General features: G+C 44.0%; 1 protein-coding gene across 2 annotated transcripts in view; it reads right to left on the minus strand.

The window, feature by feature from the left end:
* Positions 1–4,025: 4,025 nt before the first annotated feature.
* LOC126458459 (anoctamin-10) overlaps positions 4,026–16,460 on the minus strand; it is a 317,839-nt gene continuing 305,404 nt past the window's right edge. For both annotated transcript variants that reach the window (XM_050095530.1, XM_050095529.1), the window contains one exon: positions 4,026–4,316. In XM_050095530.1, the coding sequence (XP_049951487.1) occupies positions 4,239–4,316 (78 nt within the window). In that variant the 3' untranslated portion in view covers positions 4,026–4,238. The remainder of the gene's footprint in view (positions 4,317–16,460) is intronic.

The raw sequence follows: 16,460 nt of genomic DNA on the forward strand, positions 1-16,460 counted from the left end.
TGCTCCTGAGTACGCCTTACAATCCAGTATCTGATTTCGGAATCTCTGTCTGACCATGATGTAATCTAATTGAAATCTTCCCGTATCTCCCGGCCTTTTCCAAGTATACCTCCTCCTCTTGTGTTTCTTGAACAGGGTATTCGCTATTACTAGCTGAAGCTTGTTACAGAACTCAATTAGTCTTTCTCCTCTTTCATTCCTTGTCCCAAGCCCATATTCTCCAGTAACCTTTTCTTCTACTCCTTCCCCTACAACTGCATTCCAGTCGCCCATGACTATTAGATTTTAGTCCCCCTTTACATGCTGCATTACCCTTTCAATATCCTCATACACTTTCTCTATCTGTTCAGCTTGCGACGTCGGCATGTATACCCTTCTACGAATCATTAAACGACGTTTCCTGTCAGCCATGGACGATGGTCCGTAACCAAGAAGACGAGAGCTGTTCTTCTGTCTTGTCTCCCGAGTAGGCTTCTGTCCTTTGTCGTCCGATCATTGGCGTATTGTTCTCGGCTGGCAATTGGCCGAGGCGAAGTCGATGTCTTCATCCTCAGCGCCGCCCGTGGCGCTGGTGAAACTCGCGCCAAGTGGCGAGTCTCCATGGCACTGGGCACCAGCTTGCATCTTTGCGCCTGTGTTGCTTTTGCCCTGGCCGTGTCTTTTTCTGACGACACGCACACTGAAATGGACTTTTTTGATATTTCATTACAAAAACAATTAATTTTTCCGTTTCTAACAGAAAATTGGCAAAATGAATACCCCGGCAATCCAGAATTTATCAGGTAGTTGCTTAATAATCAAGCATCTGACTACGTGCAATTTATCTCAAACCGCATCACACATCACTTTCAGTGATTGATAGAGTAGAGAACAGAAGAAGCCCATGTATCTGGAATGCGCATATGAACGTGGGACAGTGAATCCTATAATGAATCTGAACTCGCGGTTGTTCTAACACGCAGGAGCTGACAGCTATACTCACCATAAACTTCAGCGTAATACGAGCATAGTTATGACATTTTCCTGGTTGCTATGAAGTACGACGCGGGAATCGCTCTGCAGAGGACTCAACATTGGACGGCAGTTGGCTGTTCCAGTTGAGAACGCAGCCAGCAGATACCGATGTCACCAGCGCCAAGGCCAGACCCGAAGTTCCTCTTTCTAGTCAGTAAAGAACTGACCGCTCCATTCTTTCACATCCCAAGGGCAGCCGAGTGACCCGGACCTCTGCCCATTGCTCCATCCTTATTGATAAGACCAATGGCAGATCGAGGGCGACTCCCTAGATCGGCGGCACTCGTGCAGTCACGGTCACGGTCAGAGCCAGAGCTGCGACTGGTCACACAACAAAATAAGGTCGTGTGCATTCGTCTGCTATAAAACATAGATGTACGTTACTAAAACATTATTTAATTTATGTGACATACATAATTTTTATAACAGACGTATCCACATATTTCTTATTTTGTTTCTTTTATGACGTCTGTGGAAGAGTCGTTTTCCCAACATATATGTATTATGCTTGTTGTTGTTGTTGTTTCTCATTACTATATTTTCCTGTTTCACCAATTCCATTGTACTTTGTTTTTCGATACTTGTAAGATACCACTGGGTAATGGCTTTGGCGGCAGAATCCGGCAGCGCTTTTTAAAATAAGAAAAGTGCCTATTCAAGTGTTATAAAAATTTGCAACATTATCTCGTTTGATCTGACGAGGATTGGAGTCCCAAATTCCTTTCTTTCCCACAGGACAACAAAAGCTCTGAGATGGCGACCATGGATTCAGTCACTGTGTGAATCAGCAGCTAGGAATGCCAACCACTATACTATAAAGAGAAACTAAGAAAAAGAGTGTGCCAAGAGGAATTCTCCATACTGAACGTGGAAATACGAAGATTAATGCTGAAAATCTTTAATTCTTGTGGTAACCTAAGGTAAATGGATGTCGCAGAATACTGCAAGCCTTAATGCAAAAAAGACAAGGCCAGCGATCCAAATGCAGCTTCTGTTTCTGCCTACTATTAACTGAGTGAAATCTGCCGATTCTTGGGAATAAGCTCATATTGTTCATGACAAAGGACATTAAAGAAAATATACATACTGAGATCAGTTTCAGAATTCCCAGACTCATGAGCTCGGGTCGACAAGAGATTCGCAAACTTACGCCACACACTCCTTGAACTAACTGTTTCCGAGCAAAACAAGCCCATTTTGAATGGAAAGAGTTACCTCAGCATTTAATGCTGTATGCCTTAAGTGAATGAAAATGAGTAAAGTAGATTAATTTTCGTGTCGGGCTATCACCTATTACAGTTACTGTTCTAATGGTAAATATAGCAGAATTCAGTTTTTGAAGAAGATCCTGAACATGAGTTTTCCATGACAGCTTACCACCTAGGAATTTGGATTGTACAGACTCGCCAATCATATGCCCATTCTGTTTCATTGACTGTAATAGAAGTACGTCCATCATATCACAAAGATGGAGTGTACAAATTTCCAACTCTCCGCTTTGAGGTAGTGGTAACACCATGTATTTATGTTTCTTTTTAGTGAAAAAATATCTTTGAAAAATCATCCAACACCGTGTAAACACTCCGTGTTCTCGAAAGTGCTACTGTGTAAGAAAGGCAGACGTGTTCGTGCAGTGGGACGGTGAATCACCTGGAAATTACTGCTAAATGCAGAAAGGCATGCAGACGTCAATTAGTGAGGGACTGGCGGTCGACCTCCATGTAAGTATATTTAAGGTGGTACTGATTAATATGCTGAAAGATCCGTAATATTAGGTTACACGACTGGAAATCACAGCAAATAGTCACAACCATAAAAATAACTGTGTCTGAAGTGCCCTGAAGTCGAACAACCACACAACACCAGTTGCACAAAATGTGGGGCCAGACTAAGATGCAGTGAAACACTCGTGAAGTACTTAACGAAACCTTCGTTTGGCCTATTCTTGTGTCCATCATTGATGGTTACAATGTGTTTATACAGTGAGAGAGAAAGAGAGAGAGAGAGAGAGAGAGAGAGAGAGAGAGAGAGAGTGTGAGTCTGAGTGTGAGTGTGTGTGTGTGTGTGTGTGTGTGTGTGTTTCTTCACATTAGAATGTCCTTCAGACGTACATTCTTGTCTGAAGAATCGAATATTGCTATTACATGGTAAATATTACGAAATCGATTCGCATTTCGTGAATGTGTATTGACGTTAGCTATTAGTGACAGATGAAAATCTGTGCCGGGCCGGCTTCGAGTCCCAGTCTAGCAAAGATTTTCGTCTGTTACAAACAAATGACGCCAGTTCGTATTCGCGTAATACTTTTCTTGTGTATTGTTCGTCAGTCTGTTACCCTCACCAAATAGGATTAAAAAGAGGATGTACACAAGGTGTTGCGCCTCACGAAGAGGTAAATTGCGAAAATTCCGAGATCGTACATTCCAAGAAGATTGGTGCTTAACATTACTTTCTCACATACTACTAGAAGTGCCCAAGCGTGGAAATAATAAAAATTTGAGCTGATTTGGAGATTTGTGGACAGTTGTCATTCGTGCGCACCATTCTGACTGGAACACGAATGGCAGTCAGTGACGGTTGTACCAGAAGCACCCTCCATCACACAGAGAAAGATGAATTGTGGAATATGAATTTAGATCAAGGTTTCGGAAGACTTCTGTTAGGAGATAGACAATCCCTTTGAAATGATCAACTGTCACATAATCGTGCTCTTGGCACGGACGGGTCCATGTACAGGTATGCAAATTTTGACTCAGCTGGAAATCCAAACTCTATTTAAGCAAGTGTCATACATTTTTGCCACTGTCATTAGCCGAAGTTCAACTTAATGTCAACTGCTTAAGGTAACGTTAATGATCGTGGACTAGTTCGATACATCACTGCGCAATGAGAATGCCTAATCATACATTCAGGCATTTTCCACAGCTGGTTCAAGAACAACGCCGTAAGTCGCAACATTGTTCACGAGATCAAGATGACGACTAGGAAGGATTGGTAGCAGTAGAAGTGAGTACAAACATAAATATTTATTTTTCAACCAGAGAGGAACAATATCATCAAACGTGTTAATATAAATTAAGTAACAATGTAAAAATGTCAACAAGAGTATAAAAGTGAGCACGGCTAAGGCATGACGGGTGGCGACTGCAGTGACGTCAGAGAGACCGCGGTCGCGGCTGGCGCCTGCAGAATGTAGACTGCTGTAGACTGTAGATCCAAGCTCGCTACTGGTTGCGGTTGTGCGGACCGTGGATGGTGCGGTACTTCCTTGTGAGCGCGTGCCGCCGCGTCTTCAGCATCCGCTGCAACACACGCAGACATGCCGAGTCAGTGCTATCAACACTGGCTTATGTACTGTAGCAGATGCTGCTGCTGCTGCTGCTGCTTACTTCTCTAGCTGCTTGTAAATTCAGACATCTACACCTCTACATCTACATACAAGATCCGCCATTAAAATTGCTACACCAAGAAGAAATGCAGATGATAAACGGGTATTCACTGGACAAATATATTATACTACAACTGGAATGTGATTACATTTTCACGCAATTTGGGTGCATAGATCCTGAGAAATCAGAACCCAGAACAATCACCTCTGGCCGTAGTAATAACGGCCTTGATACGCCAGGACATTGAGTCAAACAGAGCTTGGATGGCGTGTACAGGTACAGCTGCCCATGCACCTCCAATGCGATACCACAGTTCATCAAGAGTAGTGACTGGTGTATTGTGACGAGCCAGTTGCTCGGACACCATTGACCAGACGTTTTCAATTGGCCAGAGATCTGGAGAATGTGCTGGCCAGGGCAGCAGTCGAACATTTTCTATATCCAGAAAGGCCCGTACAGGACCTGCAACATGCGATCGTGCATTATCCTGCTGAAATGTAGGGTTTCCCAGGTATCGAATGAAGGGTAGAGCGACGGGTCGTAACACATCTGAAATGTAACGTCCACTGTTCAAAGTGCCGTCAATGTGAACAAGAGGTGACCGAGACATGTAACCAATGGCACCCCATACCATCACGACGGGTGATACGCCAGTATGGCGATGACGAATACACGCTTCCAATGTGCGTTCACTGCGATGTCACCAAACACGGATGTGACCATCATGATGCTGTAAACAGAACCTGGATTCTTCCGAAAAAAATGACGTTTTGCTATTCGTGCACCCAGGTTCGTCGTTGAGTACACCATCGCAGGCGCTCCTGTGTGATGCAGCGTCAAGGGTAACCGCAGCCATGCCTCCGAGCTGATAGTCCATGCTGCTGCAAACGTCGTCGAACTGTTCATGCAGATGGTTGTTGTCTTGCGAACGTCCCCATCTGTTGACTCAGAGATCGAGACGTGGCTGCACGATCTGTTACAGCCTTGCGGATAAGATGCCTGTCATCTCGACTGCTAGTGGTACGAGGCCGTTGGGATCCAGCACGGCGTTCCGTATTACCCTGCTGAACCCACCGATTCCATATTCTGCTAACAGTCATTGGATCTCGACCAACGCGAGCAGCAATGTCGCGATACGATAAACCGCAATCGCGATAGGCTACAATCCGACACTTATCAAAGTCGGAAACGTGATGGTACGCATTTTTCCTCCTTACACGAGGCATCACAACAACGTTTCACCAGGCAACGCCGGTCAACTGCTGTTTGTGTATGAGAAATCGGTTGGAGACTTTCCTCATGTCAGCACGTTGTAGGTGTCGCCACCGGCGCCAGCCTTGTGTGAATGCTCTGAAAAGCTAATCATTTGCATATCACAGCATCTTCTTCCTGTCGGTTAAATTTCGCGTCTGTAGCACGTCATCTTCGTGGTGTAGCAATTTTAATGGCCAGTAGTGAATTATACGGTACATGGCGGAGGCTACCCTGTACCACTAGCAGTCATTCCCTTTACTGGTCCACTCGCAAATGGAGCGAACGAAAACTGCTGTCTGTCTTCGCGGTCCTAATGAGTAACGTATGTTTGCGGCAGTAGAATCGTTCACAATCCAGCCGCAAAAGTCATTTCGCTAAATTATCTCAATACTACTTCGCAGAAACGTCGTTTTCTCACCCCCTTCAGGGATTCCCATTTGAGTTCACGAAGTATCTCCGTAATAGTTGGACCTGCTGTAACAAATGTAACAGCATGCCTCTGAACTCCTTCAATGCCTTCGTGTAATCCAACCTAGTGCGGGTTCCAAACACACTAGCACTAATCAAGAATGGGTCGCGGTCTCCCTGTGTAGGAGTTACCCTTTCCTGGAAGTCTTCCAATAAACTGAAGTCGACCATTTGCCTTCCCTTCTACCGATCTTAACCCTGGGTTCGGTTTGGGGCGGCGGTGGGGTGAGTGGACTGCTGTAGCCTGTTGTGGAGTTTTGTATCACTGAGGGCTACGGCGGGGACGAAGCCTCTCAGTCGTTTCTACGTCCCCAGTTCCATACAATAAAATACTGGTCCGTAATTTTGCGGCTCTGTTGTTTCATCCTTCTTATATAGAAGAGTCACCTGCGATTCGTTCTTGGGATTTCGCGATGGGGGGAGTCATTCGCGCTAAATGTAAGCTGAGGGGGCCAATGTCGAAGCGAAGTCTCTGTAAAACTGAACCGGTATTCTATACGGACCTATTCGAGTTATTTATTTCCAACCCCTTCAGTTGCTTCTCACCGCAAAGGATGCCTATTTTATGTCCTCCGTGCGGACTTCTGTGTGACAGTCAAACGACAGTATCTTTGTACGATCCACCTGCGTGAATTATTTTTTAAAACGCGAAATTTAAATTTTAACCATTTCTTTTGATGTCTTTTATTGCTACATAGCTGAATGGTCAGAGTAGAAGGCTGCGATGCAGACGCCCTGGGTTCGATTCCTGATACAGCCAAGGATTTTTTTCTTGGTGCGATAACTGGTACAGGGTGCAGCCTCGTGATGCCGAATGAGAAGCTACATGACAGTAGTAGCTGCTCCATGGTGTGGAAAGCCTGCAAACGGCCGGGAGAGCCGTGCTAACCGCATGCCCCCAGTACCTCATCTGCCTATCGCCTTAAAGTGGAGGATGACATGGCGGTCGGCAGACATCCCTTGTGCCTCGAAGGCCTGGACGGAAGCTTGTTAACTGCCACACCAGGCTGGTCGGTATGTGACTGGATTGTAGCCTTTGAGTCGCTTAGTGATTTTAGTAGGACTGGAATTTTCTCGGGTTCTCGGCAAGATTTCTCGTCAAGGTATGACGGAGGTAGTAGTTGACTACACGTTTCGATCTGTTTATCGGCGCATAAATTTCGTCTAAAGTGTAGAAATCTCGCATACAGACGAACATCATGTAATCAAAGGTATCCGGACACCCCAAAAACATACGTTTTTCATATTAAGTGCATTGTGCTGCCACCTACTGCCAGGTACTCCATATCAGCGACCTCAGTAGTTATTAGACAACGTGAAAGAGCAGAGTAGGGCTCTCCGCGGAACTCAAGGACTTCGAACGTGGTCTGGTGGCTGGGTGTCACTTGTGTCATACGTCTGTACGCGAGATTTTCACACTCCTAAAAATCAGTAGGTCCACTGTTTCCGATGTGGAAGTGAAGTGGAAACGTGAGGGACACTTACAGCACAAAGGCATACAGGCCGACCTCGTCTGTTGACTGACAGACCGCCGACAGTTGAAGAGGGTCGTAATGTGTAATAGGCAGACATCTATCCAGAACATCACACAGGAATTCCAAACTGCACCAGGGTCCACTGCAAGTACTGTGACAGTTAGGCGGGATGTGAGAGAACTTTTATTTCATGGTCGAGCGGCTGCCCGTAAGCCACATATCACGCCGATCATCCTTCGCTTTGTGTAAGAAGCGTAAACATTGAACGACTGAACAGTGGAAAAACGTTGTGTGGAGTACCGAATCACGGTACACAATGTGGCGATCCGATGGCAGGGTGTGGGTATGGGTATAGTGAATGGCCTGTGAACGTCATCTGGCAACGTGTGTAGTGCCAACACTAAAATTCGGAGGCGGTGGTGTTATAGTGTGGTCGTGTTTTTCATGGAGAGGGCTTGCACCCCCCTGTTGTTCGTGGCTCTATTACAGCCCAGGCCTACATTAATGTTTTAAGCACATTCTTACTTCCCACCGTTGAAAAGCAATTCGGGTGTGGCAATTGCATCTTACAACACGATAGAGCACCTGTTCATAATGCACAGCCTGTGGCGGATTGGTTACACGACAGTAACATCCCTGTAATGGTCTTGCCTGCACGGAGTCCTGTCCCGAATCCGAAAGAGCACCTTTGGGATGTTTAGGAACGCCAAATTCGTGCCAGGCCTCACCGACCGACATCGATACCTCTCCTCAGTATAGCACTCCGTGAAAAATGGGCTGCCATTCCCCAAGAAACCAGCACCTGACTGAACTTATGCCTGCGAGAGTGGAAGCTGTCATCAAGGCTAAGGGTGGGCCAACACCATACTGAATTCCATCATTACCGATGGAAGGCGCCACGAACTTTTAAGTCATTTTCAGCCAGGTGTCCGGATACTTTTGATCACATAGTGTAGGAATGCCGTCATTACTTCCTCAACAGCGGGGAAATTTATAAGCGCGTTACACAAAAATGTTGTGACTGATGCTGTGAAACCGTGCGTGCAGGACAACAAATTTTTCGCGTTAAGTGACTCCTGGAAAGTCAAATCTACAAATACACGACGACAATTTTCAAGGTCAAAAAGGACTGCCATCGTGCAGCATTACAGTGTTTCTGTTTCTCTCTCTCTCTCTCTCTCTCTCTCTCTCTCTCTCTTTCTCTCTTTCTTTCTCTCTCTCGTCTCCGAAAAATGTTAATGCAGACCTATGATGTCCGCTTTTAACATCAGGTAAAGAATTTGGATAACTGCAGAACTACTCTTGTCTCTGAGAGACGAAAAAAATCACTTCCCGAGAAGACAGCATGAAAATATATTCCAGTTATCCTCGCCGGTGTTTGGCAGCATGTTGCGTTACACGTGAGAGAACCTTTTTGAATGTAAGCCAATTACGTTTTTCAACACAAACTTTAAAACAAACGTGCAATTGTAAAAATTAGGCGTATGCAAGTTGCCGGGAAAATTTTTGCTTCCTCTATTTGTACGATAAATATCACCCCCAGTACACGTAAATCATTACCTCTAAAATAATGAAAATATCTAATTTTATACATGAAATTCTCGCTTATGGCTTACAATCCCTTCCTAGAAAATTATTTTTAATTCCCAATTCTGCTTTGTCTCTCGATTTCATGCCTTCCATGCCTTTTACGAAAATATTAATATAAGTACAAATATATTTAACATTATTTCGGTTTATTTTTGGGTAAGTAACGTAAAAACTGAAAATAAAAGATAGAACATTTTCCGCATACTTCGGATTGCCGTTTTGCACTCTTTCCGCAGCTCCAACAGGCCCTACTTACTAAATTCCAAAAAATATGGTTCCTGTAGAATGTATGAGAATTCTTAGTTGTAAATTCAACTAAATACCTAGGAACTACAATTACGAACTACTTAAACTGGAAGGAACAATTAGAAAATGCTGTGGGGAAGGCTAACCAAAGACTGTGTTTTATTGGCAGGGCACTTAGAAAATGTAACAGACTTACTAAGGAGACTGCTTACACTACGCTTGTCCATCCTCTTTTAGACTACTGCTGCGCGGTGTGGGATCCTTGCCAGATAGGACTGACAGAGTACATCGAAAAAGTTCAAAGTAAGACAGCACGTTTTGTATTATCGTGAAATATGGGAGAGAGTGTCACAGAAATGATACTGATTTGGGCTGGAAATCATTAAAAGAAAGACATTTTTCGTTGGGACGGAATCTTCTCACGAAATTCCAATCACCAGCTTTCTCCTCCGAATGCAAAAATATTTTGTTGACACTGACCTACATAGGGAGGAACGATCACCACGATAAGGTAAAGGAAATCAGAGCTCGTACGGAAAGATATAGGTATTCATTCTTTCCGCGGAATTGTGAAGATGGTTCGATGAACCCTCTGCCAGGCACTAGAATGTGATTTGCAGAGTATCCATGTAGATGTAGATGCAGAAGATCACTAGCAGATAGCTGATTTGGAGAGGGGACCAAAAACCGAGGTCGTCGTTCCCAACGCGTTAAGGAATAATGAGGATGGATGTCGGCCGTGCCCTCTCAAAGTAACCGTCCCGGAATTTGCCTGAAACGATTTAGGAAAATCGAGGAAAACCTAAAACAGGATAGCCGGATTCTATCGTCGTCCTCCAGAATTCGAGTCCAGTGTGCTAACCATTCGCTCGGTCACCAACAGCACAGAGGTGTGTAAGCACTCTGTCCATTAGGTAATGGAGCTGTCAGAATCTTTAACAGACGGTATAGAACCTAGTTTTCTGCTTCGCCACCCACATTACTATAACAGTTTGTAGCCCTACTGACAGTAATTCCACTGTAGCTCTTTGTTACAACTGTAATGCCTACTTTGAGTTTCACGTACAAAGCAAGCGCAAGCCCGCATATTAGCTCGCTAGGAAACTACCGCCTACTGGCCCGGCGCATAATCTAAAAAGGAGGCCGCACCTAATATGTCTTCACACATTTCGCCCAAATTTAAGGTATACGCAGGGCTTGGCCGGAAGTGTTATAAACAGGTTTAATAGGAACCGCTATCAGTCACCTTGTACTAGTTGTAGTTATTAGCAGGAACTGTGACCGAATGAACAATAATTGAGGGAGTATTCCTTATTGTTACGTGATTTATTTTGGTCCGAAAGGGAGTCAGTTCGAAGTCACTGCAGTTAGTTGCTGTTTTATGGAGAAGTGTACACGTACAGAAATGTTTTCATATCAACTTTGTAGGAACTGGTGTTTAACGCTTAAATATTTTACTAAGCCATTAATTCAGATTGCTGTTGTCTGTTGTGTGTCTGCGAACTCCTGCTGAAGTATCACGGAAGGCACATCAGACTTCGAGTCTTTGGACTTCCACGGTAAGTGTCTATTTGAATAAAGTCCTCTTGTGTAATCGGGCGCGTCATTTTGTAGCACCGGAAACAACCGTCAAAGAAAGTCGACATTCCAACCTACTTTGTGCCGGGTCTCGTTAGGAGGATAAAAGTGTAGGGTTCGGTAATGGGCTTTCCTATTCACCGAATATGGGGGGGATCCTCATTAGTTCTCAGCAATCCCATGTTCAGAGTTCATGATAATTAACAGCGAAAGCTGACGCGGGTGAAATTACGTGTTGATGCAAGCAGAAACGTACGAGTTAACGTAGTTCCGGAAATGACCAGTTCGAGATAATTGCCAATATATGGCTACAGTTGGTCTGAAATGTAAACTTTCCGGGAAAAAAAAATCACTGTTAATTTGGATCCGAATTTCACCCTTCGCCGACGTTAGAACACAATACTGCTTCAGCAAGTTACACGTTACAATTTACTGTACATTCTTACACGTTATAGGAGATTAGGAGATGTTTCATGTGTCTTACTCCCTTTTGGTAAGTTTAGTAGACGTCATGAGACACCTCTCGTTGGCATGAGGCTGGGACACGGGTGTTACCCCGACCACCTATACTGTTTGAAATTCGTGGCTTCTGGACACTGATCAGGACGTAGCAGCGGTGGCGGATCTGAATCACGTTATATGGGCGTGTGCCGAGTACTCCGCCTCACAGACGGTTTCGTAAAAAAAAAAATTGTTTCCGAGGGCCTACCACCTCCACACAAGTATAACTGCTCTACTTTACCGGTTCGACATACAAGTATACAGGTATTATATGCTCGCGAAATATTTAAAAGACGCCGGTATGCAGCTTTGACCTTTATACTACGTGGATCTTTTCCTTCCAAGGAACAAGCCCGGTTCGAAAACAGGGACATCTGTGTGTGTTTTCACTTTATGATATTAACTTTCCTTTGTAAACAACGCCGTTATTCAGCTTTGAATTATAATTTCTCCTCCGAAATCGGGCCAGTTCGAAACCTGGGTCGTAATTTTATGTTTTCCTTTTTTTTAAAAAAAAATATATTACGAACTTATCTTTGTACTTCACACTATTACCATTGTTCTGTTGTGAATATTGCACTAATGTTAACCTGGCACGGTTTTAACTATTGCTGGCTGTCCGGATTTCGTCTTTTAGTGTTTTTATTTTACATTAAGAACTTATGTTTGTACATCGAATTTTTTATGCGAGGGTTATTCCAAAAGTAAGGTCCGATTCGCCATAACTATTGAAATTTGGCGCCAATGACAAAACACGCATGCGCGCCGACTCCCGGCAAGCCTTGCGCGTCAAACGCCGCCATTTGCTTTGTTACTGTTGCTGAGTGTAATTCACAGTGTCACTTTACAATGTTTAAGACAATTGATCAGCCCGCCGATTGTGAAGTAATGGCAGTGATACGGTTTTTGTCTGCAAGAAACAATTCAGCGGCGGAAATCCATCGGCAGATTACTGAAGTGTACGGTCCTAACATAATGAGCGACAGTAAAGTGCGCAAGTGGGTGCGAGCTTTTAATGAAGGACGGGATAATGTGCACGATGAACCACGGTGTGGCCGACCATCAGTGATTTCAGACGATTTGGTCAATGCGGTTGACAAAAAAATTCGTGAAGATCGCCGATTCACTATTACAGACGTAGACATGCATTTTCCGAATGTGAGTAGAACAACTTTGTACAGAATTGTGTCTGAACATTTGAAGTTTCACAAATTGTGTGCCCGTTGGGTTCCCAGGCTGCTTACTGAGCCCCAACGAATGAAAAGAATGGCTTTTGCTCTTGATTTTTTGGAGCGATATCATAAGGAAGGTGACAGTCTTTTAGACAATGTTGTCACAGGGGATGAGACATGGGTTTCTCACATCACTCCAGAGTCTAAACGTCAGTCAATGCAATGACGTCACACGTCATCGCCAGTCAAGGTCAAGGCAAAGCAGACAATCTCAACACGTAAGGTTATGGCGACTGTGTTCTGGGATAGACGTGGAGTATTGTTAGTCGACTTTATGGAGAGAGGAACAACGATTAATAAAGCCGCCTACTGCGCTACCCTGACTAAACTTCGACGGATAAATCCAGAATAAGCGACGTGGTCTTTTGTCGTCTGGAATCTTGTTGTTGCATGACAATGCCAGACCCCACACTGCAAATGAAACGCAAGCTCTGATCAAGAAATTTGGATGGGAACAGATGGACCATCCTCCTTACAGTCCGGACCTGGCGCCAAGTGATTTCCACCTGTTCCGTTACTTAAAGGAGTTTCTCGGCGGCAAGCGCTTCGACACAGATGATGAAGTGAAAGAAGCAGTTAAGGACTGGTTATCGTCACAGGCGGCCGATTTCTATAACATGGGCATTCAAAAGCTTGTTGAACGATGTGACAAATGTTTAAATAAGTATGGAAGTTATGTAGAAAAATAGATAAAGATGTAAGGAATGTAAATAAAACAATTGTTTTGAAAAAACACTTTAGTTTTGATTTTTTTTTTATAACCGGACCTTACTTTTGGAATAACCCTCGTATATTGTTCTACTGAGGACATTGCAGTTATGTTAACATGCTACTTCTGTAACTACTGGTGCCCAAAGCTAAAAAAAGTAAAAAACAAAAATACTACCTTTTGCATGCAATAGCGAATTCGTCTACGCAGTGACGGAAGAATTATTTCAGACAGTCGCGGATCATCTGGTAAAACTTGACAAGACACTGTCTGCAGCTCCATTTCAACCGTATCGTCGGTAGCGATAGTCTTTTGAGATAAATCCAGAAATAAAAACCCAGAGCGGCCACTTACAGGGCGGTGTACAGTCTCATAGCAGCAGCAAAATGTGCCGGTGCTAGCTCATGCATCAATCAAAGTCCTTACCCATGGTCCATGGGTGACATTTGAGCCCAATCAAATAAGGACTTGATAGAAAAGTTTACCTTTCGCACACTCATCCATTGCGCTAACTAGGAGAATATGACGTAATGAAGTCACTGCCGGCTTTTAATGACATATTCGCAGTTATCTCGTAACCAGCTCATTTGCGGAGCCGTATTTACTGGAAAGTTTTTATGCTCATTATCGCACACTGTCAGTTGACGCCGGCCGTTGTGGCCGAGCTGTTCTGGGCGCTTCAGTCTGGAACCGCGCGACCGCTACGGTCGCAGGTTCGAATCCTGCCTCGGGCATGGATGTGTGTGATGTCCTTAGGTTAGTCAGGTTTAAATAGTTCTACGTGACTGATGACTTCAGATGTTAAATCCCATAGTGCTCAGAGCCATTTGAACCATTGTCAGTTGAAGCTGTTAATTATGATATACCCTCTACACCGTATACCAGCGGAAAAATGCTCCTATCGAGGCACAAAAATGCGAATATGTTCGTGTCTGTTGAAAAGACTGATTGAAAAGTGGTATACCAGCTGCCTTATTTTACTTACCTCTGAACCTTCAGAAGTTTTCCCAAAAATTTTGACATGCGAACATATTCGTCCTTTTTAACAAGCAACTCACCTTAAACTCCCGTAAGGTCCCCTAACTGTAACTCACTTACACTCACTACTTCATCATTTTAAGTCGCTCATACCCATCCACTTGCAGTTGCCTTTTCTGACCACTCACTCAACTAAACTCACTGTCATGATGGCTTTGTGTCTGTCATTGTCTCCGATGTCGCATCCACAGTCCCCTTCATTCTATCCTACTACTACATTCTCCTGTCACTATCACTGCCTACCTCTTGCTCTATCTTACTACTACTATATCATTCCTTTCATACTATTTCAGCTCTCTGTTCTCACTTTCTCTTCCTCGTTTCATTATCGTAGATTGTCTCTCACCCACTTCCACTTTCTCTTTTTGTTTATTCCTCCTCCTCCTCCCCCTTGAGAATGTCTTATTCACTCTATTCCTAGCACTGTTCTGTCACTGCCAACTATGTTCAATTGAGACTGTGTCCCTCTCTTTCACATTGCCATTGTCTCATTCCCTCTACGACACAACCACTATCTTCCAGTATTTATTACTTTTCAGTCTTTTTGCCACAGCCACGGTCTTTTCTCCCAGCATGAAAAAGCTTAAATACGTTCACAAGCCAGAATTTTTGGAAAATTTTGTAAAGGTGCTGGAGAAATTAGAATGAGGCACCCGGTAGCCCACATTTCAGTCATTCCTTCAGTCAGTAGCATATTAGCTTTTTTGTGCTCCAATAGCAGCATTTTTCCGCTGGTTTCTTTCTTTCATAGCTGCAGCAGGGCATCTAACTCATGTGAAAAGAAATGTATTGGTCAGAAAAATTAAGATAGCTTACTTATATGAAACTGGAATAACGCAAAACTAATTTTACAACACAGACCAGATTTTACGTGCAAAAAAATTTCGCATGTGCTGCAGTACCACATGGTGTTTCCAGATGATATGGGGATACTTAACAGCGTATTTCTCCGTGCTACGTCACTTTGTGAACTATGTTTTCGCCTCACACTGTACGTTACGTGCGTATTCTAAGTCTACAAGTAGGGTGACTTTGAACCTCTGTATCTCGGAAACAGGTAAAGATATGACGAAAATTTTCAAGGTTGTTCGAGATCGTGATCTTAGGAAAACATCTAGAAATTAGAGCTATTTGCTGTGGATAACATATTAGGTATGCATGCTGTCGAATGCATATTGATACGGAACGTCATCAGAACGCTTCAGTTTTGTCGTGTTGAAGAAGACTATTAGAAAAGTCGGTCGGAACTTCGATTTTACTTTAAAACTGTTTTGTTGGCACAGAACGACACAGCCTAATACTCAAAAGAATTTTTTCCAACTTTTGACGTTGTACAAGGAAATTTGCCTCCAGCTCTGATCTTTGTGGGGCCTAACTTGTTTTGGATTGTATGCTGTCTTCGTCAAGAGACAATTCAGAAGCATTGTTTCAATCTCAAAGCATTTTTCCCGTCTTCAAAAGTTTACTTTACAGAAAAAAAAGGCATCTACTCCAGCACGCGGCAGTGCGGGTCTGGTGCTGCCAGCGACACCTCCCGCCATCTCTCGGCGGACATAGGAACCACTTGCTGCGGCACGTGGCTGCACTGCTGGCAGCGCCCACTGGACGGGGTGTCATCGCGCGGCATACTATGCGAGGCAGGTTCGTCGTGTTGCGTCACAAGACACGTACGGGCATGACGTCAGCTCTCTACTGCCCACACCACCTCGACCCCACTCTGCCGTCATAAACGTTACGTGGCTGAAGTAAACTGCAATCATTTAGCATTTCTCGTCGTACTGAATGTACTTAGACAGCAGGATTCGTTAAGCATGTTAAGCGTAATAAACTTGAGGCACAAGAAATATATTGATAGCTTCACAAATCTGTCCAAGTCGTAATTTTAGCGCGCCGAAAGTAGCCATGTTTTCCGAGTAAAAAACATGCAGAAATTACGTTACTTATGGCCGCACGCAGAAATTAATCC

Source organism: Schistocerca serialis, chromosome 2, assembly GCF_023864345.2.
Source record: "Schistocerca serialis cubense isolate TAMUIC-IGC-003099 chromosome 2, iqSchSeri2.2, whole genome shotgun sequence".
Lineage (NCBI taxonomy): Eukaryota > Metazoa > Arthropoda > Insecta > Orthoptera > Acrididae > Schistocerca > Schistocerca serialis.